Raw genomic sequence first — 27177 nt, 5'->3', positions numbered from 1 at the left:
CTAGTGACAACTAGGGATCATAGCTTCCAGCCCCAGCTAACACACCAGACTCCAATAATCACCTAATCTTAATCTTCAGTTTAGAATGCAATTTGATTAATCAGCTGTGTTTGCTAGGGAGGGAGAAAAAGTGTGACATCAATCAGGGCCCGAGGACTGGAGTTGCTTACCGCTGGTTTACAGGATGATTGGTATCTTAAAGAGCGTAGCTTTAAGGGAATAGTACCGTCACATCTAGATAAAAACGAATGTGAAAAATGAACAGAGCAAATGTTTATTAAAACACTACCTATTCATAGAAGTATGTATTCATCATGTACATATTCATATTGCAATGAAACAGTAGGGAGCAGGTCTCGAACCCTCGACCTTCTAGCCCGAGGTCCGGCGCGATAAATCAGCTTATTGTTAAATTATTATGACGTTTTATTCCAATACAAAAAGTGTAGTAACTATTGTTTCCAAACTGCGCTACCCACTCCAGCCAGCAGATGGCGAAGTGCGTCTTTCTTCTGACTCTTCTTGCGTGACGTATAATGGACTGGACCGGACGCTTCTTCAGGAACAACAACACAGCTACTCTTTCAACCGCCTCGGTAGCTTGCTAGCCAACATAAAACTGAAAGATTGACACTTTAGACCATGTAAAAGTACATTAGCTAATCTCAGTTTTGTAAACGCAGTTCAGGTGACGTATCAACTAGTTAACTTTAACCTAATTTGCTTGTTCAATTTGCAAAGTTGTTAAACATTGATAGAGCCTAGCTTTAGGCTAGTCGCTAATTCTAACATCCCAGACCATGAGCTCACTCAACTACTTATCCCCTGTTAAAGAAGAGGTCTGCTGTATGCAGAAAGAAGCTCTGGGGCTGAACATTGTCGTGAAAGAAGAAGAGGATGTTATAGAGGAAACCGAGGAAGAACCTTTTAGAGAGGAAGAGGATGCTATCTCAATAAAGGTGAAGGAGGAAGACGTCTTGGGAGTGAAAGAGGAGGAGACAGAATATCAGATTAACACCAGTGAGTACTGTCTTAAACAGGGGCACAAACTATGCGGTTCTTGAACTAATGTGGGGTTTTAAGGGGGAATTCTACTGAAGTTCTACACTTGAATATGTTGTTCAGTACTGTAGGAATTGTTAAAGGGGCCATCTGCCTTTGGTACATACATTTTGGGGTCTTTTAAATTAGATTTATTAAATTATCCATGTGGTCTACATTAAAGTGCATCTCATCTAGTATAACAGGCTTTTAAAATGCAATATTGTAGCATAATTTATACTTAAAATATCAAAGGGATGCAAAAGGCACCCATTTAGTGGAACGACCCTTTAACATTTGTATTTTAGGCCCTCTTTAGAGAGATGAATGCCTCTTGTAAGACCCTATGATTATAATAGACGGTCGTAAGTTCACTATCTATTTGATGTTCTCATTAACACAGGAGAGAGACATGACTATTGTGGATCCTCTGGGGAGCCTCAACAACATCCTGATGCTGACGAGGCAGAGAAGAGTCTCTCCAGATCAGAACACCAAATGGTACAGCTTGGTCTGGTCTAGCATACAGCTTGCTCTATCAGGGTCTGGGCTGGGTTTCTGTAAAACATTTCATGACAACAGTGACATCAGCATCCATAATGATATGTGTCTGTGTCCCCTCTTTATGGTTACCAGGACAACGGTAGCCCTTCCTCCCTCCCGGAGTCCCCGTGTTGTGCCTCTCCCGGTAGCGCCTTACTGCTGGGTATGAAGAGGTTGTTTGTTTTGCTGGTGAACTGCAGGAAAACAACGGGGCTGAGTGGAACTGTGAGAGGAGGAGAAGAGAAGAAAGGATCCGATTTGACACATCAAAGTAAGTGTTGTAGTTTAGTTTGAACAAATACAATAGTTCTGCCCACTGGTATCTGTTACCAGGACAACCAGCAGAGTTCTGTTAGTTGACAGGAAGATGGACTGGTGGATATGGATGTTATGAATATAACACTAAGAAAGGATTCTGCCAATGAAAAGAGAGAAACCAATAGACCATATAAGACCTTGATGAAAGTTAGCTTTAGAGAGAAAGTTTCAAGATGATCTGATGTAAGCTGCATGTTTTACAAAAACATTTTCTCAAAACATTATGAATGTTACATTGTCTGTCCCAGTCAACCCCCCCTTTCTTTACAAGACTCTAGAACACACAAACTAAACTCCAGACACTTCAATGTGGTCTGTATTGCTTCATTAACATTGAAAAGTTTAACTATGTCTCATTGGTTAGAAGACATTAGTTTGTGTATTATTCCAATAACCAACCTGGAAAGGTAGTGTATCAATTTAATGTATGTATTAAATTGAATGAGACAATGATATCCAATCAGTTGAGATTGGATTGATATCCTACAGCGTAACCTGAATTATTTAATGAAAAATGACTGCCGATTCTTCGCCAGAGGTTACTGATAGCGCAAGCTGAGATCTCACATGATTCCCACCCGGCGCGGGAATTCACTATGAACAAAGGGGAAAACAAAAATGGCTGCTCCCCTTTGTTAGCTTAGCATCTGGGGCAATGCTTAGCTTTCCTTCCACTTCGCGCCGCAAGGGATGTTCCCCCAACAAGGGAACGGGTTTACTAGGTGACGTCTCACGTTCAACCCTTAAACTCTTCACGTGACCAAATGCGAGAGGTAGAAAGATAATGGCTTCGCTTCGGTCAAACGAATATATCTACTCAAATTTCCGTAATGGCTGGCTCATATGTCCTCTGCTCTAGGAATTGCTTATGACCGAGTCAGATCACTCCTGAAAGCGACCTACTAGTTGGGCCACTAGTATTATTCTCAGAATGTCTACATCGGCTGGTACATATGCCCTAGCACGTAGCATTCAGTAGACCCTCCGACACACTGACATTCGTCAGATGTACCACAGGGGTGGTTCTCTCCCGACCAGTATCTGGGTGAAATGGAACGACACACACACGCTTCTCCCACACCAGTCCTGCCTATAGCTATTAATCTTACAGCTAACCCCCCCCCCCTTTCAATTTCCGCTTGAAGACATACCCAAATCTAACTGCCTCTTGCTCAGGCCCAGGAGCAAGGATATGCATATTCTTGGTACCATTTGAAAGAAAACACTCTGAAGTTTGTGTAAATGTGAATTGAATGTAGGAGAATATAACACAATAGATCTGGTTTAGATAATACAATCTTAATAATACAATCAATCATCTTTAAAATGAACAAGATAAAACAAACATTCAGATATGAATATGGGGACAATTTCAGTGGAAAACATAAGGCAACAGTACTTGTGCAAAGTTTCAGAATGATAACTTCCAAAATGAGTGTGCTACATGACATTTATCATGAAGTCACCCAGGTGTCCCACACAAGTAGCCCAAATGTACCCAAGTGGCCAAATTGGTGAAGGTATACTTTTTGAAACAAATAACTATATACAAAATACCAAAATGGTATTCTAACACAAGGGAAAGGGAAAAAAAGGGAAAGAATATATATACATTTACAAAATAACATGGGTAACTATTTACACACTTTCAATATTTGGAAGACCCTCAGTCCTCTATCAAATCAAATCTATTTATATAGCCCTCGAGTAAATATGAACAGTTTACCTCTAGATGGCCCGGGAGGTGTGGAGCCAGAGACAGCAGGGGTCCAGCTGGATGAACCAGCTTCAGAGGGGCATGGACACACGTTGGGGATGGGCACGTTGGCGACAGACACACACATCTCGACCATCCTCTAATCCATAATATGTAGACTGAGTTGAGGAAGCATGCGCTGGAGGAAGTATAGCCAATGTGTACTTTACACATTTCATTACATTTTTATATATTGCAAATAAAATGTAAAAACAATCACAAATAATATTTTATATTATTAATTTCAAACAATGGCATTAGCATGAGAAGAACTTACCAGTCCAAAACAATGTCCTCTCCGTTCAAAAAATATGCTTCCATTTGAGTCATGGTCGCTAACTGAGTCGTCTTCCAAAAGCATATGTTTCACTTTCACGATCAATTTCCTCTATAATTTTGTCTACATTCGTATATCTAGTCTTAGATTTAGCTTTCCCTGATTTATTCACCATGATTTTCGATATATAAACATCTGAAGATGCTTGTTACCGAAACAGTGCTGTGCGTAATGAGTTTGGCTACTTCCAGTATGAAACTTCAATGGCGAATGACGATCTTTACGTCGGAGTTTACTACATGGGTTGGTCTTCCAAAACACAAACATTAGATATTGACGTTTACCTCTGCTCATTGGCTATCTACCCAGATAGATTTCAAGACGATTGGTGGTCATTGGGTTAAAATACAGTCAATCAACGAAACAGCGGTCATATAATTGGTGCACAATGAGGTCGTTACTTGTTGTCTTCCAATCGTTTTTTTCGGGTCAACACTTCCCGCGAAATGACCCATCAAGTTTGGTTGTGTTACAAACAAACAGTTGATTGCAAGGAAACAAAACATGACTGGATAAAGTCAGGTTTAGTCTGTGTATTCACGTCGAATGTTTAGTCAAATTGAATGACACGAAATTCAATGAGATAAGCGTTCACAAAATGTTTCGTGTTAGGCTATAAAAATGGATTTAACCGAACAAAAGACCATTCATTGTGTAACAATTAGCCTTGGGATTGCAAACAGAGCAAGATCTTCAAAGGTAAACGATTTATTTCTTTGCTATCTGTGATTTTGTTACGCCTGTGCTGGTTGAAAAAGTAGTTTGGTATGGGGCTCTGTGCTCAGATAATCACATCGTATTCTTTCGCAGTAAATCCTTTTTTAAATCTGACCACGCAGTTGGATTAGCAAGATTCTAGGCTTTTGAAGCATGTGAGACACTTGTATTTTCAGGAATGTTTAATATGACTATTTGTGGCGATCATCGTATGTTGTCGAATTCAAACCCGCATCCGGTATCCGTAGATAATTGAAGTTAATGGTATATATGTATCTTGCTACACAATTGGTATGGAATTAACCCAAAGTGCAGCCATAGTTTTATCTTTGATGCCTCCCACGGGGTGCCAATATGTCGTGACGTTGTATTAGTTAATGTGACGACTGCTGCTCATCGAATGATTAACGGTTTATAATTGCGCGATTAAATGAATCAGACAATTATTAACTCATTAACCTGGGCACCATGGGAAAATTAGTTTTATTGAGTTTCTATTTCCCAAATTACCTCAAAGAAAATCTGAATATCGATTTGACAACAGTCGCTAATTAATCAATTTCCTCTACAGTCTCATTCTGAACGTCGCATAATCCAGGAATCTGCACAAACCCGAGTCCCACCAATGAGTTCGTACCACACCAATTTTAGTTGATTATTTATTTACTAGAAAGCTAAAATGATAATAAAAGATACGCATACACAAAAACACAGTCTAGGCTGTTGATTGGAACTTAGTACAACGGACCAACACACTCTGACGCGTGTTCCCCAAAATGGGGATTTAAAAGAGAGAAAAAGACAAAGTAAACGAGAGAAATATACATTTGGGTGCATTTGTCAGCTATGCTTATTTGAACCCTAGCCTTGCCCCGAACTGCCGCTCTTATGGGTCAGAATATAATGATGTAATTACGTGTTGAAGGTCTCCGCCGTGGGTCTCTCCACGTGGGCCGTTTAGGCTTCAAGAAATGATGCACTTCTCTGGTGCAACTCTCTGGTTGTCCTCACGATGTCAGTGTCCTTTTTGCTTAGTGGTCTGATTCCTCACCCTTGTTCTGAAAGGGTTCTTCTGAGGACAGCCAGCCCTGTAGCTCAGGGCTCACAGCGTAGGAATGAAAACAGTGTAGATACCACGATTCGATGGGGGGTGGAGACCGGGTGGTCCGGCTTGAATTCACCAGCTTAGACGCAGCTATTCATCCATAGCATGAGTAGAAAAGGATTCCTTTGTCTTCAACCTCGTGTTGTGTTTTGGGTTCGTTGACTACTCAGACCTTTGCTGCAGCTCGGGTCACTTAGTCTGATATGTTAATTCTTAACTCACATGTCTTATACCCTCGGGTCAGATTTGGGCGTCACCGCCTTTAGGGCAATTCTCTGGGCCTACCAAGTTATGAGGCAAGGTCTAGATTTGACTCAAATCCAATTTTAGACAACTAACTTCACATTTCATCTTTACCAAAACATTCTCTTTGATTTGAACATTTTCCACACAACGTACAATGTATAAACATCAAGCATATACTAGGAAAACTCTTAAAGTTACAATGTTTTCATAATGACTTCGTCCTTTAACCTTTAATAACAAAACAAAAATGACATTAATTTTCATATTCCATCTATCGTCATTACCACCATTGTGGCTGACGGAAACCATTGTTCCAAAGTCCATTTATTCCATGTTTAATGTTCTGAGGCCGGTTCTCCATAGTGAGAGGACAAAGGAATTTTGTCTGTTGCCTAAGAATTACATTGGGCGTGTGGGGTCATAAAACCCCCACATCTTCATACCCCTAGATCTCTCCTAAGTTGGGGGTGAGAGATAATCGGTACAGTTGTGGTTTCCAGTAAACTGACATGATCAGGACAGTCATGACACCTCATACAAGGTGGCATTATCATGAAGAGGTTTCATTCAGGTCTCTCATTAAATAAACACTGTCTTTGGCAGGAGGAAAACCAAACTTCGAGGAACCAAAGATGTCCAAACCAGCAAGATGACACCTCTGCTCCCAATGTGGAAAGAGTTTTAACCAGTTAGGAACCCTGAAAGCTCATGAGCGAATACACACAGAGGAGTTGCCTTACCACTGCTCCCAGTGTGGAACTAGGTTTACCAGATTAGGAAGCCTGAAAAGACATGAGGGGATACACACAGGAGCGAAGCCACACCATTGCGCCCAGTGTGGAAAGAGTTTTAACAAGTTAGGAAACATGAAATCTCATGAGCGAATACACACAGGGGAGAAGCCTTACCACTGCTCCCATTGTGGAAAGAGTTTTAGAGAGTCAGGAAACCTGAACGCTCATAAGCGAATACACACAGGGGAAAAGCCTTACCGCTGCTCCCACTGCGGAAAGCGTTTTAACCATTCAGGAAAGCTGAAAGAACACATGAGACTGCACACAGGGGAGAACCCTTGCAAATGCTCAGACTGTGGGAAGACATATTACTCATCACGGTCACTTAAACGTCATGTGAGAATCCACACGAGAGAATAATTACTTCTCGTGTGTAAATTCATGTTTCACATCACATTGACTTAAAATTCATCAGAGAACATACACAGTGCTCCAATAGTCTTATATTGTTGACTGAGAATGTGTTTACTTGTTTATACCATATGAAATTGAATTGTACAAAGTAGTCTTAAACATATATTTGTATGTTTTTATGAGAAAACATGAAGTGAATATGGAGTCTGTTAGTTTGAATATAGAGTAGATCAGATTCCATGTGTTTAAGTGGTCCTTTTTTAAACTCTGACTGTGTGTGTGTTTATCTGGGTGTCATTCCTCCAGCACTACAGATAGTCAAGTGATATTTGGATGTGATGCATTTGCTCCATTGTTTACATTTGCATTGTTGGCCCACTGATGATTTCATGAAATGAAAATGATCACAGACTCTGTAATAGAAAATGGTAATTGTAAACTCAGCAAAAAAAGAAATGTCCTCTCACTGTCAACTGCATTTATTTTCAATAAACTTAACATGTGTAAATATTTGTATGAACCTAAGATTCAACAAATGAGACAAACTGAACAAGTTCCACAGACTTGTGACTAACAGAAATGCGTCCCTGAACAAAGGGGGGGTCAAATTCAAAAGTAGCATTCAGTATCTGGTGTGGCCACCAGCTGCATTAAGTACTGCAGTGCATCTCCTCATGGACTTCACCAGATTTGACAGTTCTTGCTGTGAGATGTTACCCCACTCTTCCACCAAGGCACCTGCAAGTTCCTGGACATTTCTGGGGGGAATGGCCCTAGCCCTCACCCTCCGATCCAACAGGTCCCAGACGTGCTCAATGCGATTGAGATCCGGGCTCTTCGCTGGCCATGGCAGAACACTGACATTCCTGTCTTGCAGGAAATAACGCACAGAAGGAGCAGTGTGGCTGGTGGCATTGTCATGCTGGAGGGTCATGTCAGGATGACCCTGCATGAAGGGTACCACATGAGGGAGGAGGATGTCTTCCCTGTAACGCACAGCGTTGAGATTGCCTGCAATGACAACAAGCTCAGTTTGATGATGCTGTGACACACCGCCCCAGACCATGATGGACATTCCACCACCAAATCGATCCCGCTCCAGAGTACAGGCCTCGGTGTAACGCTCATCCCTTCGACGATGAAGCGAATCCGACCATCACTCCTGGTGAGACAAAACTGCGACTCGTCAGTGAGAGCACTTTTTGCCAGTCCTGTCTGGTCCAGTGACGATGGATTTATGCCCGTAGGCGACATTGTTGACGTTGATGTCTGGTGAGGACCTGCCTTACAACATGCCCTCAGTCCAGCCTCTCTCAGCCTATTCCGGACAGTCTGCGCGCTGATAGAGGGATTGTACATTCCTGGTGTAACTCGGGCAATTGCTGTTGCCATCCTGTACCTGTCCCGCAGGTGTGATGTTCGGATGTACCGATCCGGTGCAGGTGTTTTTACACGTGGTCTGCCACTGCGAAGACGATCAGCTGTCCGTCCTGTCTCCCTGTAGCGCTGTCTTAAGCATCTCACAGTACGGATATTGCAATTTATTTCCCTGGCCACATCTGCAGTCCTTATGCCTCCTTGCAGCATGCCTAAGGCACGTTCACGCAAATGAGCAGGGATCCTGGGCATCTTTCTTTTGGTGTTTTTCCAGAGTCAGTAGAAAGGCCTCTTTAGTGTCCTAAGTTTTCATAACTGTGACCTTAATTGCCTACCGTCTATAAGATGTTAGTGGCTTAACGACCATTCCACAGGTGCATGTTCATTAATTGTTTATGGTTCATTGAACAAGCATGGGAAACAGTGTTGAAACCCATTACAACAAAGATCTGTGAAGCTATTTGGATATTTACGAATAATCTTTGAAAGACAGGGTCCTGAAAAAGATCCGTACATTTATTTTCTGTGGAAGAAAAAGGGACGTTTCTTTTCTTGCTGAGTTTGTGTTTGTCATTGCAAAGATCTTATTATTAAAGATGTAATTTAACTGACTGGTGTGTGAAGTTTGTCTCTCCTCATTTGGTAATACAAAAATTAACCACCACAGACTAACCTTGTGAAACTGTCCTATTATAATCTCCTGTTCCTGGGAGTATCATCCTGCGTTGCAAACCAGCTGCACCTGCGTCCTTGTATGAATAAAGTCCCTCCCAGGAACAGGAAACTATAAAGATATGTGCTCATCACCCAATGCTGCAGGAATTCAGACTGTCTACACTGCGCTGTGTAACTGTTACTCTCTCTGAGCTCAGAAATAAAGAATCTTGGTTTGACTTGGACTCCAGCAGATCCTTATTTTATAATATCCACCACAACTCTCCCACAGATTGCTGTTTATCATTGTCTTAGTAAAGAGTTCTTTGTTTTACTTTCCTGGGGGCATTTACAAGCCTCCCACTGGTTGAATAAACATTGTTTCCATGTCATTTCAACAAAACAAATCCATGTGATGATGTTTGATCAATGTGGAAAACTGATTGGATTTGTAAAAAGCCATGAACATCAGGTATTTTTAATTTTTCACGAACTGGCAACCTAAATCAAATGACAGGTGACATTTTGTGTTGATTTAATGTTGAATTCACTTTAGTTGACGACTCAAAGAAATGTAAATAGAAACTAGATGTTGAACTGACGTCTGTGCCCAGTGGGCTGGTTTGAATACGTGGCAGGTGTTGGATCAATATCCACCTTAGTAGCTAAGTTTCCATGCAATTTGTGCCAGATTTCCATGTGAATATTCTCAAATCTGCATAAAAGAATATACACATTTTCCCATCAGAAATGTTTGCATCAAACAGACTTATTGCGGATAAAAGGCTTTGCGTTATGACGTAGTGCACAAGAAGAATAACGTTTGCTGTTAAATTCCAATGGACCGAATGGAAAATACAAGTTAAATTGGTTTCCATCACATTTTCAACTCTCCTGATGGTTTTAAACACTTGTGTGAAATAGAAAACGTGCTCTTGTCCCGTGCACTGTAGCCTGCAGCTCACATATACAGTGCTGGTAGGCTACCTACATGATGAGATTATTATGGATGAGAGAGATATCATCATCACGTGACTCCAAGTTAAAAAGATGTGATGGTTAGTATATAAATATTTGTGGATAAATGAGTTTCCACCTCCATTTCTTGCTCATACATTTTTACTGACACAAAAAGACCCCACCATGTTAAACAAACTAACAAATTGTCTATCTGCATTAATAAAAGTGTACAGGCATATCCTGTTTCCGTCATCCCGGTCATTACTTTTGAAATGGTTGGGTCAATGTCCACCTTCATGATATGGATGAAGCCTGATTTGGAATGTCTGAGTAGTTCTATCTGATGTCATAATACACTCCTCTGATAGTCAAGTGATATTTGGAATGTCTGAGTAGTTCTATATGATGTCATAATACACTCTGATAGTGATCCATTTGCTCCATTGTTTCCATGTCAGTTGGTTTCCCACTCTGATGATTTATATCTGACAGAGGGGCTTTAAAGGAATAGTATGGTCACATTTACAGGTTGTGGCTCAGTATTCTTAGTATGATGTGAAAAAAGAACAATCAACTATTTATTGATAATGTATTTTCCTATTCAGCTTCTACATCTGCATAGAGGCAAACAGTATCTTAAAGTTGATTAAATATATATATATAAATTGTACACTTCTATTTTCACAATTTGAATTATTATTCATCAAAAACTATGCCAACAATACACTGCAGATTTGACGTCAAGAAGAGATTGGGCTGATGGGTGGTGGTGCTACTCTCCAGCTAAGGCTGTTCAATAGGAATGCTCAATACACACAATAGGTTGATCAGTAGCCAGAGAGCTAGCTGCTACAGTCCAATATGAATGTTCAATACACACAATAGGTTAATCGGTAGCCAGTTAGCTAGCTGCTACAGTCCAATATGAATGTTCAAAACACACAATAGGTTGATCAGTAGCCAGTTAGCTAGCTGCTACAGTCTAATATGAATATTCAATACACACAATAGGTTGATCAGTAGCCAGTTAGCTAGCTGCTACAGTCCAATATGAATGTTCAATACACACACTAGGTTGACTGTTGACCGATATGAATGTTCATAATAAGGGAAAAATAAAGGTGGGCTCTCCTGTCAACATGGGGCTCCTGCTGCAGGTAGCCTAGCGGTTACTAGTGTTGGGCCAGTAACCGAAAGATCTCTGGTTTGAATCCCAAAGACAACTAGGTGAAAAATATGTCAATTTGCCCTTGAGGACACCAGCAGCAGGATCCTCATGTTTCTCCCATTCTTCTCTGCAGATCCTCTCAAACTCTGTGAGGTTGGATGGGGAGTGTCACTACAAAGCTATTTTCAGGTCTCTCCAGAGATGTTAAATCGGGTTCAAATCCGGGCTCTGGCTGGGCCCCTCAAGGACATTCAGAGATATCTCCCAAAGCCACTCCTGCATTGTCTTGGCTTTGTGCGTAGGGTCGTTGTCTTATTGGAAGGTTAACCTTTGCCCCAGTCTGAGGTCCTGAGTGCTCTGGAGCAAGTTTTCAAAAATTATCTCTCTGTATTTTGCTCCGTTCATCTTTCCCTCGATCCTGACGAGTCTCCCAGTCCATGTCGCTGAAAAACATCCCCACAGCATGATACTGCCAACCCCATGCTTCACCGTAGAAATGGTGCCAGGTTTCCTCCAGACGTGACCCTTGGCTTTCATCAGACCAGAGAATTTTGTTAGTCATGGTCTGATAGTCCTTTAGGTGCCTTTTGGCAAACTCCAAGCTGGCTTTCATGTGCCTTTTACTGAGGAGTGGCTTCCGTCTGGCAACTCTACCATAACGTCCTGCTTGGTGGAGTGATGCAGAGATGGTTGTCCTTCTGGAAGGTTCTCCCATCTCCACAGAGGAGCTCTGTCAGAGTGACCATTGGGTTCTTGGTCACCTCCCTGACCAAGGCCCTTCTCCCCCGATTGTTCAGTTTGGCCGGGCAGCCAGCAGTAGGAAAGGTCTTGGTGGTTTCAAACTTCTTCCTTTTAAGATGATGGGGACCTTCAATGCTGCAGAAATGTTTTGGTACACTTCCCCAGATCTATGCCGTGACACAATCCTGTCTCGAAAGGAGTATATCACATCAAATACAGGCTACTTAAAGTTCTTGAGAGAACACACATATGCTTGTACACTTGTCTCATTTTTACAAAAATAGAATTGTGCTTTTGGTCATGCAATATTTCCTTTATATATATACACTGATCATACCAAATATTTGGAGAGAAATAAACGTCCTAATATGGACTAGGAACCTCCTCCTTTTCCCTTAGAAGAGCCTCAATTTGTCGGGGCATGAACTCTTCAAAGTGTCCAAAGCCTTCCACAGGGATGCTGGCACATGTTGACTCCAATGCTTCCCACAATTGTGTCATGTTGGCTGGATGTCATTGGAAGGCTCTTCAGAGAAGGATGGTCTTCCCCTTCCTCCTCTGAGGAGCCTCCACTGCACCCAAAGGACATCGAGCAAACATGACATAATTGTGGGATGGGATTTTCAGTGAGTTTCAGAAGAAAATAAATTGGTAAAACATAAAAAAATTATCCTTTTTTTATAAAACTATACTAAATATAATCACTTCACCAAAATAATTGAATAAAACAATAATTGAATAAAACATACTATTTTGTGTCCTCCTCTGGGTACATTGACTTCAATACAAAACCTAGGAGGCTCATGGTTCTCAAGGCTTCCATAGACTTAAACAGTAATTATGACAACTTCCGGAGGACATCCTCCAACCTATCAGAGCTCTTTCAGCATGAACCTTCTCCGCTGTGCAATATGGTTTCCGAGCTGGTCATGGGTGCACCTCAACCCCGCTCAAGGTACTAAACGATATCATAACCGCCATCGAGAAGAGACAATACTGTGCAGCCGTATTCATGGATTGGCACCCCCCATTGGGTTGTGCCATGGCGAAGATCTTTGTGGGCTATACTCGGCCTTGTCTCAGGATGGTAAGTTGGTGGTTGAAGATATCACTCTCGTGGTGTGGGGGCTGTGCTTTGGCAAAGTGGGTGGGGTTATATCCTGCCTGTTTGGCCCTGTCCGGGGGTATCATCGGATGGGGCCACGGTGTCTCCTGACCCCTCCTGTCTCAGCCTCCAGTATTTATGCTGCAGTAGTTTATGTGTCGGGGGGCTGGGGTCAGTCTGTTATATCTGGAGTATTTCTCCTGTCTTATCCGGTGTCCTGTGTGAATTTAAGTATGCTCTCTCTTTCTCTCTTTCTTTCTTTCTCTCTCTCGGAGGACCTGAGCCCTAGAACCATGCCTCAGGACTACCTGGCATGATGACCCCTTACTGTCCCCAATCCAGCTGTCCATGCTGCTGCTCCAGTTTCAACTGTTCTGCCTGCGGCTATGGAATCCTGACTTGTTCACCGGAGGTGCTACCTGTCCCAAACCTGCTGTTTTCAACTCTCTAGAGACAAACGTTTCTTAAACAGAAAAAAACGGGATAAACATACCTGAATTTGTCAAATAAAATCAAACTTTATTTGTCAAATGCGCCGAATATAACAAGTGTAGACCTTACAGTGAATTGCTTACAAGCCCTTAACTAACAGTACAGTTCAGGAAGAGTTAAGAAAATGATGAAATTATAAAACGTAACACAATAAAATAACAATAACAAGGCTATATACAGGGGGTACTGGTACCGAGTCAATGTGCGGGGGTACAGGTTAGTCGAGGTAATTTGTACATGTAGGTCGGGGTGAAGTGACATTTCATAGATAATAAACAGCAAGTAGCAGCAGTGTACAAAACAAATGGAGGGTCAATGTAAATAGTCCAGGGGGCCATTTGATTAATTGTTCAGCAGCCTTATGGCTTGGGGGTAGAAGCTGTTAAGGAGCCTTTTGGTTCTAGACTTGGTGCTCCGGTACCGCTTGACGTGCGGGAGCAGAGAGAACAGTCTATGACTTGGGTGACTGACAATTTTTGGGTCTTTCTTTATAATTGTCCTGGATGGCAGGAAGCTTGGCCCCAGTGATGTTCACTAACCTCTGTAGTGCATTACGGTCAGATGCCGAGCAGTTGCCATACCAGGCGGTGATGCAACCGGTCAGGATGCTCTCGATGGTGCAGCTGTAGAACTTTTTGAGGATCTGGGGACCCATGCCAAATCTTTTCAGTCTCCCGAGGTGGAAAACTTGTTGTCGTGCCCTCTTCACGACTGTCTCGGTGTGTTTGGACCATGATAATTAGTTGGTGATGTCTTCACGACTGTCTCGGTGTGTTTGGACCATGATAATTAGTTGGTGATGTCTTCACGACTGTCTGTCCATGTGTCACTGTCTGTCACCTAAAAAACCTATCTCGACCTGTGTGACCCTACATTCTAAACTTTCATTCATAGGCAGGTTGTAGCAACCTCATGATGGGTATAGGGAAAATTCTAGTATCATGTATTAGCCTAAACCTATTGCTGTTTCATTGAACAGGGTGAACGGAATATGAATGACAGTCATCTAATATGCTGTAATAGAAATAAGGCCATGCTCATAAAAAAACAAATCGTTCTGCCCCATCTTAAACGGCACTGTTAGGATGGTGGACCACTCTTAGTACACATGGGAAACTGTTGAGCTGGAAAAACCCAGCAACTTTGCAGTTCTTGACACAAACCGGTGCACCTGGCACCTACTGCCATCCCCCGTTCAAAGACACTTCAATATTTTGTCTTCCCCATTCACCCTCTGAATGATACACATACACAATCCATGTCTCAGTTGTCTCAAGGCTTACAAATCCTTATTTAACCCGTCTCCTCCCCTTCATCTACACTGATTGAAGTGGATTTAACTAGTGACATCAATAAGGGATCATAGCTTTAGCCTGTATTCACCTGGTCAGTTTATGTCATGGAAGGAGCAGGTGTTATTAATGTTTTGTAGACTCAGTGTAAATCACTACAGATAATCAAGTGCTATTTGAATGTGACGCATTTGCTCTATTGTTTACAGCGGGGTTGGGAAATTCCAGTCCTCGAGGGCCTGATTAGTGTCACAGTTTTGCCCCAGCCCCAGCTAACACACCTGACTCCAATAATCACCTAATCATAATCTTCAGTTTAGAATGCAATTTGATTAATCAGCTGTGTTTGCTAGGGAGGGAGAAAAAGTGTGACACCAATCAGGCCCCGAGGACTGGAGTTGCCCACCCCTGGTTTACAGGATGATTTGTATCTTAAAGAGCGTAGCTTTAAGGGAATAGAACCGTCACATCTAAATAAAAACGAATGTAAAAAATGAACAGAGCAAATGTGTATTAAAACACTAACCTAATCATATAAGTATTTATTCAACATTTACATATTCATATTATAATGAAACAGTAGCGAGCAGGTCTCGAACCTTCGACCTTCTAGCCCGAGGTCCGGCGCGCTATCGACTGTGCCGCAAAAGCATGCTCGTGCGTTAGGGTCGATTTCCGCAATTATAAACCCAGGGTCACTATTATTATTACACTATTAAGCTTCTACGTCTGTATACAGGACGGTATTATTTGTCAGACGTAAGAGAAAATATATCAGCTTATTGTTAAATTATTATGACGTTCTTTCCAATACAAAAGTGTAGTAACTATTGTTTCCAAACTGCGTTACCCACTCCAGTCAGCAGAAGGTGATGGGAGTCTTTCAGGTGATGCTTCTTGCGTGACGTATAATCTAGTGGACGGGACAGGAGGCTTCTTCAACAGCGACAAAAGGCTTCTGGTTTAACCACGCGGTGCTTTGCTAGCAAACCTAAAACTCTTTAGACCATTCTTGTGTATATTACTCTTAGTGTTTCGAACATAATTCTGTTTACCTATCTACTGGTTCATTTATAAACGTAATTTGCTTGTTAAATTAGCAAATGTGTTACATTGATACTGCACTAGGTTAATTTCCCGGAGCATAAAAGCACAAATCTAGACGGAGAAAGAAACTCTGGTGAAAGGAGGCAAAGAAGCTTGAAGAATGAAAAAGGAGAAACAAGAGGATGATATTACAGTGAAAGAGGAATATGGGAAAGAGGTTGTCAAAGTGGAAAAAGAGGTAGAAGCTTTCAGAATCAAAAAGGAGGAAGATGCCGTAAAATTGAAAGAAGAGGAAGAACCTTTTCGAGTAAAAGAGGAGGATATCTCAATAAAAGAGGAGACTTGTAAGAAATTGTAATAGGGACTGGAAACTAGTAATAACTACATTTCAACATAAGTCATCTTTTATACATAAGTCATCTTTTATACAAAATACACATACTCCTCATTTCTCTTGGACATATGCTGGACTTATTAAGACACCAACTACAGACACACATAATTCCCCTCCCCCATGATAACCACAGACACACACAACTCAGGGTTGGAGCTCAAGACAAAGAACTATCTCAGGAACCAATGGAACGTGGACACCAGGCCTGTTCAGGACTACCCAAGACCCAGATCGACCAATCGGAAGGCCAGACTCGCAGATCTACCTACTTTGCTTGTTGTCTATATAAAACTGTACAATTGTTGAAACTACCTCTTTCCGGACGATTTCATACAAATCAGACAGAATGAGCCGTGCCTAATATCTTTACACTTGAATAAATCTGCCTTATTATAAAATTATACACCTTGTCATATGTCTCCTCTTGTTCTCCTGTCTCCAGTAAAACGAATTATCAACAGACTGAAGTTCCGATTACCACCAGTGAGTACTGTCTTAAAAACAGGGACACAAACTATGCAGTTGTTGAACTAATGTGGGGTTTTTAAGGGGCATTATACTGAAGTTCTGCACTTTAATATGTTGTTCAGTACTGTAGGAGTTGTTTAAGGGGCAATCTGAACATTGGTACATATATTTTGTGCACTTTAAAATTGTATTTATTGAATTCTATGTGGTCTATATTAAAGTGCACTTATTCTAATATAACAGGCTTTTAAAATATAATATACAGTGCATCATTTCTACTTAAAATATCAGAGGGACCCAAAATGCACCCATTTTGTGGAACGGCCCTTTAACATTTGCATCACAGTGGTGGGAAAAGTACGCAATTGTCATACTTGAGTAAAAGTACAGATACCTGAATAGAAAATTACCCAAGTAAAAGTGAGTCACCTAGTAAAATACTTCCTGAGTAAAAGTCTAAAATATACTGAAGTATCAAAAGTAAAAGTATATAAATAATTTCAAAATCCTTATATTAAGCAAATCAGATGGTGTCATTTTCTAGTTTTTTTTTTTTTTTTTACATTTACGGATAGCCAGGGACACACTCCAACTCTCAGACAATCTACAATTGAAACGTGTGTTTAGTGAGTCCGCCAGATCAGAGGCAGTGATGATTACCGGGGATGTTCTCTTGATTAGTGCGTGAATTGGACCATTTTCCTGTCCAGCTAAGCCTTCAAAATGTAATGAGTACTTTTGGATGTCAGGGAAAATGTATGGAGTAAAAAGTACATCATTTTCTTTAGGAATGTAGTGAAGTAAAAGTCAAATTAGTCAAAAATAGTAAAGTACAGATTCCCTGAAACTACTTAAATCGTACTTTAAAGTATTTTTTACTTAGGTACTTTATACCACTGAACACAAAAAAAAGAAAAAGCATAATTAAAGTGGCTAATTTAGGCCCTTTTTAGACATATATTCATGCCTCTTGTAACACTATGTAATTGCAATAGATGGTCATAAGTTTACCATCTGTTTGATGTTCTCGTTCACACAGGAGAGAGACATGACTATCCTGGATCCTCTGGGGAGCATCAACAACATCCTGCTGACGAGGCAGAGAAGAGTCTCTCCAGATCAGACCACCAGATGGTACAGCTTGGTCTGGTCTAGTATACAGCTTGCTCTATCGGGGGCTGGGCTGGGTTTCTGTAAAGCACTTTATGTCAACAGTGACATAAGCATCCATAATTATGTGTGTCTGTCCCCTCTTTATGGTTACCAGGACAATGCTAGCCCTTCCTCCCTCCCGGAGTCCCCATGTCGTGCCTCTCCCGGTAGCACCTTACTGCTGGGTATGAAGAGGTTGTCTGTGCTGCTGGTGGACTGCAGGAAAACAACGGGGCTGAGTGGAACTGTGAGAAGACGAGAAGAGAAGAAAGGATCAGATTTGACACATCAAAGTAAGTGCTGTAGTTTGAACAAATACAATAGATCTGCCCACTGGTATCTGTTACCAGGACAACCAGCAGAGTTGTGTTAGTTGACATGAAGATGGACTGGTATCTTTTACTAGTAGGGCTGTCACAGACTAATGAACATCTTGTTTGACTTAGTCACCTGTTCTTTCCACCAATCAATTGGTCACATTTTAAACGTGTATTTCTATATATACACTACCGTTGAAAAGTTTGGGGTCAATTAGAAATGTCCTTATTTTTGAAAGAAAAGCAATTTTTTTGTCCAATAAAATAACATCAAATTGATCAGAAATACAGTGTAAACATTGTTAATGTTGTAAATGACTGTTGTAGCTGGAAATGGCAGATTGTTTTATGGAATATCTACATAGGCGTACAGAGGCCCATTATCAGCAACCATCACTCCTGTGTTCCAATGGCACTTTGTGTTACCTAATACAAGTTTATAATTTTAAAAGGCTAATTGATCATTAGAAAACCCTTTTGCAATTATGTTAGCACAGCTGAAAACTGTTATGCTGATTTAAAGAAGCAATAAAACTGGCCTTCTTTAGACTAGTTGAGTGTCTGGAGCATCAGCATTTGTGGGTTTGATTACAGGCTCAAAATGGATCAATTAGCCTTTTAAAATGATAAACTTGGATTAGGTAACACAACGTGCCATTGGAACACAGGAGTGATGGTTGCTGATAATGGGCCTCTGTACGCCTATGTAGATAATCAGCCATTTCCAGCTACAATAGTCATTTACAACATTGACAATGTCTACACTGTGTATATGATCAATTTGATGTTGGACAAAAAAAGGCTTTTCTTTCAAAAACAAGGACATTTCTAAGTGACCCCGAACTCTTGAATGGTATTGTATATCCTAACACCATCCATGTTGTAAACAGCATTCTGCATGAATTCTTACTCAACTTGCAACAAAACAATTTTATGAAATCTAATTTTGTTAGAAATCTAACATTGTTTAACATGGTCAAGTTCGGTTTCTGTGCAATCTTCAGACACTCTAGAAGGCAACCAAACTTGTTTCATCATTCTACATGATGTATTGGCTATACAACACCTGAATTAGCCCATGAAGGGTCTTGGTCCAATGACCACCTATCGTTTTGAAACCTAGCTAGATAGCCAATGAGCTGGGCTTTCCAGCAGTATGTGAACGCCGTTTGTAGGACAAACAGCCATCATGCTAGAGCTGTGCACAACAGAGTTCATTCTCCGGTGAAAGGAAACCGGACGCACTGTAGTTTACGTTTCACAGCAGTTCCTTCTCTTCTACAAACTTCTCAAATCTGAAAAAGTTAAACATGGCTACTAAGAGTGGAAAAGCTAAATCTCAGTCCAAGTATAAACATTTTGATGATATTATTGCAGAAATTGACCCGGAGAGTGACACAGAAGGAATGGATGAGGACTCTGTGAGTGACCACAGTTATGATTCCAGCGCGGAAGAAATGTTTTTGGAAGGAAAAGATCCACTTTTAGACCAGTAAGTAAAAAAGGGTTTTGCTTCTCATGCTAATGCAGTTGTTTAAATGGTCGCATATTCATTTGATCTTTTTTATTTATTTATATATATTTATACACACAGTCGAAGTTTACATGCACTTAGGTTGGAGTCAGTATAACTCGTTTTTCAACCACTCCACAAATTTCTTGTTAACCTCACTAGGGTATGTGGGACGGTAGTGTCCCACCTCGTCAACAGCCTGTGAAACTGCCAGGTGCCAAATTCAAAACAGAAATCCCATAATTTAAATTCCTCAAACATACAAGTATTTCACACTATTTTAAAGATACACCTGTTGTAAATCTAGCCAAAGTGTCCGATTTCAAAAAGGTTTTACGACGAAAGCACACAAAAAGATTATGTTAGGTTAGAGCCAAGTCACAGAAAAATACAGCCATTTTTCCAGCCAAAGAGAGGAGTAACAAAAAGCAGAAATAGAGGTAAAATGAATCACTAACCTTTGATGATCTTCATCAGATGACACTCATAGGACTTCATGTTACACAATACATGTATGTTTTGTTCGGTAAAGTTCATATTTATATCCAAAAATCTGAGTTTAGGCGGGACGCTACTGTCTCACTTGGCCAAAAGCCAGAGAAAATGCAGGGCGCCAAATTCAAATGAATTACTATAAAAATCTAACTTTCATTAAATCACACATGAAAGAGACCAAATTAAAGCTACACTGGTTGTGAATCCAGCCAACATGTCAGAATTCAAATAGGCTTTTCGGTGAAAGCAAACAATGCTATTATCTGAGGATAGCACCATAGTAAACAAAGAGAGAGAAGCATATTTCAACCCTGCAGGCGCGACACAAATTGCAGAAATAAAAATGTAATTCATGCTCTAACTTTGACGAGCTTCTGTTCTTGGCACTCCAATATGTCCCATAAACATCACAAATTGTCCCTTTTTTCGATTAATTCCGTCGATGTATATCCAAAATGTCCATTTATTTGGCGCATTTGATCCAGAAAAACACCGGTTCCAATTTGTGAAACGTGACTACAAAATATCTAAGGTTACCTGTAAACTTTGGCAAAAAATGTCAAACTACCTTTGTAATACATCTTTTGGTATTTTTTTACGTAAATAATCGATAAAATTGAAGACGGGATGATCTGTGTTAAATACAGGATTAAAACCAACTGTAGCTAGCTTTTTGGTCACGCGCTTCTAACAAACAGGACACTTCGAGTGACCCTCCTTCAAGATGGCCGTACTTCATTATACAAAGGAATAACTTCAACCAATTTCTAAAGACTTCCAGTGGAAGCGGTAGGAACTGCAAGAATGTCCCTTAGAAATCTGGTTTCCCAATGAAAATTCATTGAAAAGAGAGTGACCTCAAAAAGAAAATCTGAATGCTTTGTCCTCAGGGTTTCGCCTGCTAAATAAGTTCTGTTATACTCAGACATGTTTCAAACAGTTTTAGAAACTTCAGTGTTTTCTATCCAAATATATTATAATCATATCTTATCTTCTGGGGATGAGTAGCTGGCAGTTTAATTTGGGAATGCTTTTCATCCAAAGTTCTGAATGCTTCCCCCTACCCAAGAGAAGTTAACTGCCTTGTTCAGGGGCAGAATGACATATTTTTACCTTGTCAGCTCTGGGACTCGATCCACCAACCTTTGTGTTAGTGGCCCAACGTTCTAACCACTAGGTTACCTTACCTTATCGCCCCGAGGTTCCACATCATCAAGCAACATGGTCTGTTTGGTGCTGTTCCATTCACTCCATTCCATTGTTATATAAATAGCCATTGGAGGCTGTTGAGGGGAGGGCGGCCCACAACAATGGCCGGAATGGAGTAGAATGGAACAGCACCAAACAGACCATGTTGCTTGATACCATTCCACTCACCCCACCCCGGCCACCACTATGAGCCGTTCTCCCCTGACCAGCCTTATTCACCATTGATAAACACACACTTCACCGTCGTGATTATGTTCCCTTTACTCTATATAATAGACATCTGTTTATTTTACGTGTCGATACAGGGCTCATCTGTAGAAGTATTCTTACTGATTGTTTTTTCTTACACACTGCCAGGGACTCGGATGAACAATGGGAACCCACAATGTCAAGGTGTCCATCCCCCACTAATTCAGACGCTGAAGCTGGTTCATCCAGCAGGACCCCTGCTGTCTCGGGCTCCACACCTTCCCCCGCCCGGCCATCTAGAGGTGTGAAGAGGCCAGCCCAGAAGCGGAGGAGGGCCAGTGAACCAGCGACAACTACCACTGAGGCAGAGGACCGTTGGCACACTGTGCTAGAAGATGATGTGGAGCCACTTCCACCAACATTTAGACCGAAAAGGCAGCCAGGACCTCAGCTGGACATGACTGCAAAGTACAGCCCCCTTCATCTTTTCCAGATGTTTTTCTCCTTGTCAGTTCTTGATTCGCTGGTTTCTAACACCAACAAGTATGGGGCTAAGACACAAGCAGGCAAGAAAGAGGCATGGAAGCCCATTTCCATCCAAGACCTGTACTGTTACATCTCACTGGTTATTTACATGGGGTTTGTGAAGTGTAAAAACCTCAAGGACTACTGGAGAACGTCAACACTCTACCAACTGCCTTTCCCCTCCACTGTCATGTCTTCTAAAAGGTTTCTGACTATCTCGCAGGCGCTTCATATCAGTGACCCACAAGTTGACGACGACAATGACAAGAAGAGAGGCACAGCAAGCTTTGATAGGCTCTGCAAAATCAAACCACTCTACCCCAGCATGGTTGAGGCTTGCAAGACCCATTTTCAACCCAACCAGAACCTGTCCATAGATGAGAGGATGGTAGCCTCAAAGGATAGAATTGGCCTCAAACAATATATGTGTAACAAGCCAACAAAGTACAAACTGTTTGTTTTGGACGATTCTGTGTGTGCCTACACTTTGAATTTTTTTGTTTACGAGGGGGAATCCATCTCAGCCACCGGTAAGGGACTTAGTTATGATTCCGTTATGGAATTATTCGATTTTCAACTGCTGGGGACGGGCTACAAACTGTTTGTGGACAACTTCTACACAAGCCCTACCCTGTTCACAGACCTGAGGAAGCTGAATGTGTGGGCTTGTGGCACCATTCGTCCCAACAGAGTGGGTTTTCCCAAAACAAAAGTAAACGACATGCCTAAGCGGGCTGATAGGGGTACCATGCGATGGATTCGTAAAGATGACCTGCTCTTTGTGAAGTGGATGGATACCAGAGAGGTGGTCATGTGCTCCAGTATCCACAAATCGTACAGTGGCGATCACGTCGTCAGGCGTGTGAAGGACGCTAATGGGGAACAGACCACTAAAAATGTTCCCATTCCTGCTGCTGTGAAGGATTACAACAAGAGCATGGGAGGTGTGGACCTGTCAGACACTCTGATAGGCTTCTACAATGTTCTCCACAAGACAATGAATTGGTACAAGACATTGTTTTATCATTTCATTGACATTGCTGTGGTGAATGCATTCATCCTTCATAAGGAAATGGCTAAGAGCTGTGGACAGACCCCCATGACACAGCTAGCCTTCAGAAAGCTGCTCATCCAGGAGCTTGCTGGCTACGGCACAAAGTCCACTGCAGCACCTTCTGCCCCCTCTACCTCTGTCCCTTCTGCTCCTGCCACCAGTGGTGTTCACATGGCCAAATTCATAACTGCAGGCATGAATGTGCCTCCGGGCAAAAAGGCCACAGCATGGAGGCGTCGTTGTGTTCTTTGTCGCATGAAGTCCCCCATCACCTGCACGACTTGTTCGGTTTGCCTCTGCTTTACAGCAGAAAGAGACTGCTTTGGGACTTGGCATCAGCAGCACAATATTGTGTAGAGGACTGAGGATCTTCCAAATACTGTCATTCTAAAGTGTTCAAATAGTTTTTTTTACTTTTTTTATTTTTACTTTGTGTGGTTTGTGGTGTTGTTCAACAGTGACATTGGATCACTGTGGGCTGCTAACTTGGCCCTTAAATGTTTCACTTCTGTGTTTGGAGATATTGGATCAGCATTCTTGTCACATTTCCCGTTAGTACCTTTTATGTAGGGAAGCTAATGATCCATCATTTATGACATTCCTGGGAGTGTGGAGACTTGTATTTTTTATTAGCGTAGCATTTTTGTATTTTCTATGTAGTTATTTTCTTGAAAAAAATCAATTTGGCCATTTGGGCAACTGGTGTGGGACACCTGGGTGACTTCATACTAAATGTCATGTAACTCGCTCATTCTTGAAGTTATCAGTCTGACTTTGCACATGTACTGTTGCCCTGTTGTGGACAACATATAAATTACCCCCAGCGTCCTATATCAATGTATGTCCTTTTGCATTTCAAAGATTATCAAATAAAAATTGTAAACATGTTTTTTTTTGTTTTTATCTTTTACCAGCTGTGTTATATTCTCCTACATTAATTTCACATCTCCACAAACTTCAGTGTTTCCTTTCAAATAGTATAGAATATGCATATCCTTGCTTCAGGTCCTGAGCTACAGGCAGTTAGATTTGGGTAATTTTAGGTGGAAATTGAGATGAAGGGTCCTATCCGGAAGAGGTTTTAACCTGACCCAACCATTCTCCTCCCTCTCCTGCTGGCTTTCGCAGTTTGTGCCATTATTCTCCTGAAGTTGCCGCATTGACCAATCATGTCAATGAGAAGCTATACAGAGCTGTCCTCATTGGTACAACATTTGGGAGGCGCTTGGCGGTGCAGTACGGAGCTCCATTTGGCCTCTGGAGGCTGAGACCAAATTTTTGGATAAAGCATAAATTGGATTTTAGTCTTATTTTTGTAGGGTTAGTTCAGAGGGTGCAAATACAAGGCCTTCGGAAGTATTCAGGCCCCTTGACTTTTTCCACATTTTGTTACGTGACAGCCTTATTCTAAAATATATATATTTTTAAATAATCAATCTACACAATACCCAATAATGATGAAGTAAAACAGGTTAATATAAAAAATGGAAATATCACATTTACATAAGTATTCAGACCTTTTACTCAGTACTTGGTTGAAGCACCTTTGGCAGCGATTACAGCTTCGAGTCTTGGGTATGACCCTACAACCGCCTTTCTTAAAGTATGGGTCGCGACCCTGTTAATGGTGGGTTGCGATGTGTCAATGTACATTTATAATTGTTCACAACACCACAAAAATTGCAAAAAAATTCAAACCTGTTTTCGGTCTGTCATTATGGGGTATTGTGTGTAGGGAAAAAAACGATTTAATCAATTTTAGAATAAGGCTGTAAGGTGAAAGGTCAAGGGGTCTGAATACTGTATGTGCCAAGTTAAAATATTCCCAAGAGACATGTTCTAAACTCTGCTTCTGGCTCCTCAGCAACTTTGCAGTGTTTTGTTATTTCTATTAGCCCAGAACGTTTGTTGTGTCATTACATACAGCTGGAAATAACATTTGGATATCAGAGCGGCGGTAACTCACCAGCATTACAACTTTCCAGAATGTGATCCTTTGTTCGTACTCCCCAGGGCTCGTCGCCGACGGCAGAGAAGAGGTATTCCGAGTGGACTTCTAGTCAGACTCAGGAGGCGGGCACACCATGTACAAAGAATAATAATGCAATTTAACCAGTGATGGATGGTGATAAATAATGACATCACCAGTAGTCATGTTAAAGTTTTCAATGTTTTATTGGTGGAGTTGATGTATTTGCATGTGGCTGTGCATTATATGATGCCTGAATAGGAAACCTAGTCTGATCGTGACTACTGGTTTTCTTAATAAATTATTGATCAAAACCTTCTTTGGGGTTAATTCCAAATATCTACTTGCATTGCTTGGTAGTGTATTCGCATAGTATGATACATAAATAATAACATTTAAGTCAAATAAAACAAACAGTATTATCCAGAATTCAGACGTGAATAACATTTTTGTTATCACATCAACAAAACCTTTCAGAATGTACCTGTTTTCATTGTAGAACGTTGGCTAGTAAGCTGCCGATCTGTCTGAATCAGTAGCCTTGTGTCGAACGGTCCCGTCGACTAGATTATACGTCACGCAAGAAACAACTTGAAAGAATCATCTGCTGACTAGTTTGGGTGACGCAGTTTAGGAAAATGTTAATTACATTGTTTATTCTTGCTAACAACTTAATACAAAGTATTTTCAAAATAACCAGAGCTGTGTTTACTGCCCCATAGGAGGCATTTTGCCATGCTGTCATTGTAAATACGAATTTGTTTCCGAGGCTGCTGTTCATGCTGGGAATGTTGATTGGCAATTCAGTTTGGTAAACTAAGAAAACTATCATTTCTATAGTAGATTTTGATCACACAATATAGATTGGACATACTCAGAAGTAAATACCACACCTTTTCATTCCATGTCATTTATTTCACTACTTTCACAGTAAGTTATGCTACACTGCCTACAGGAAGTTCTGCTACACTGCCTACAGGAAGTTATGCTACACTGCCTACAGGAAGTTATGCTACACTGCCTACAGGAAGTTATGCTACACTGCCCACAGGAAGTTATGCTACACTGCCTACAGGAAGTTATGCTACACTGCCCACAGGAAGTTATGCTACACTGCCCACAGGAAGTTCTGCTACACTGCCTACAGGAAGTTATGCTACACTGCCTACAGGAAGTTATGCTACACTGCCTACAGGAAGTTATGCTATCTTATATCTTCATTCCTACAGCCTTCATCACCGCCCCCGGAGTCTCTTCACTGTCTGATCTTCAGCCCCATGTTCACAGGAGAGCCCACCTGCACTCAGCTGGTCATGTGCCTTAACAGGAAAAGGATATGACATCAGACAGGGAGAAAGGCAACGGCAGTGGTGCCCTGTATGTCCAAGGTGTCTCTGGGCCAGATGACTGTAAAATAACTTTGTGACCGCTGCTGAGGTAAAAAAAAAAGGCCATACAAATTTGCTTGATTGATTGTATAAATAGAAGTCCTACTACCAGTCAGGTAGGAAGTAGCCGTGAAGTCCTATTACCAGTCAGATAGGAAAAAGCAGTGAAGTCCTATTACCAGTCAGATAGGAAGTAGCAGTGAAGTCCTATTACCAGTCAGATAGGAAAAAGCAGTGAAGTCCTATTACCAGTCAGATAGGAAGTAGCAGTGAAGTCCTATTACCAGTCAGGTAAGAAGTAGCAGTGAAGTCCTATTACCAGTCAGGTAGGAAGTAGCAGTGAAGTCATATTACCAGTCAGATAGGAAGTAGCAGTGAAGTCATATTACCAGTCAGGTAGGAAGTAGCAGTGAAGTCCTATTACCAGTCAGATAGGAAAAAGCAGTGAAGTCCTATT

General features: G+C 41.3%; 1 protein-coding gene across 1 annotated transcript; it reads left to right on the top strand.

Moving 5' to 3' along the window:
- The first annotated feature begins 988 nt into the window (after positions 1–988).
- On the top strand, positions 989–26672 carry LOC120035677 (piggyBac transposable element-derived protein 4-like). The gene is made up of 5 exons (XM_038982245.1): positions 989–1020; positions 19756–19870; positions 21953–23467; positions 23525–23651; positions 26562–26672. The coding sequence occupies exons 2-5, from the start codon at positions 19785–19787 to the stop codon at positions 26670–26672; spliced, it is 1839 nt and encodes a 612-aa protein (XP_038838173.1). The 5' UTR covers positions 989–1020; positions 19756–19784.
- Positions 26673–27177: the final 505 nt, after the last annotated feature.

The sequence above is a fragment of the Salvelinus namaycush genome, unplaced genomic scaffold (assembly GCF_016432855.1).
Source record: "Salvelinus namaycush isolate Seneca unplaced genomic scaffold, SaNama_1.0 Scaffold109, whole genome shotgun sequence".
Lineage (NCBI taxonomy): Eukaryota > Metazoa > Chordata > Actinopteri > Salmoniformes > Salmonidae > Salvelinus > Salvelinus namaycush.
The sequence above is the reverse complement of the archived record's forward strand: the minus strand, read 5'-3'. Positions and strand labels throughout refer to the sequence as shown.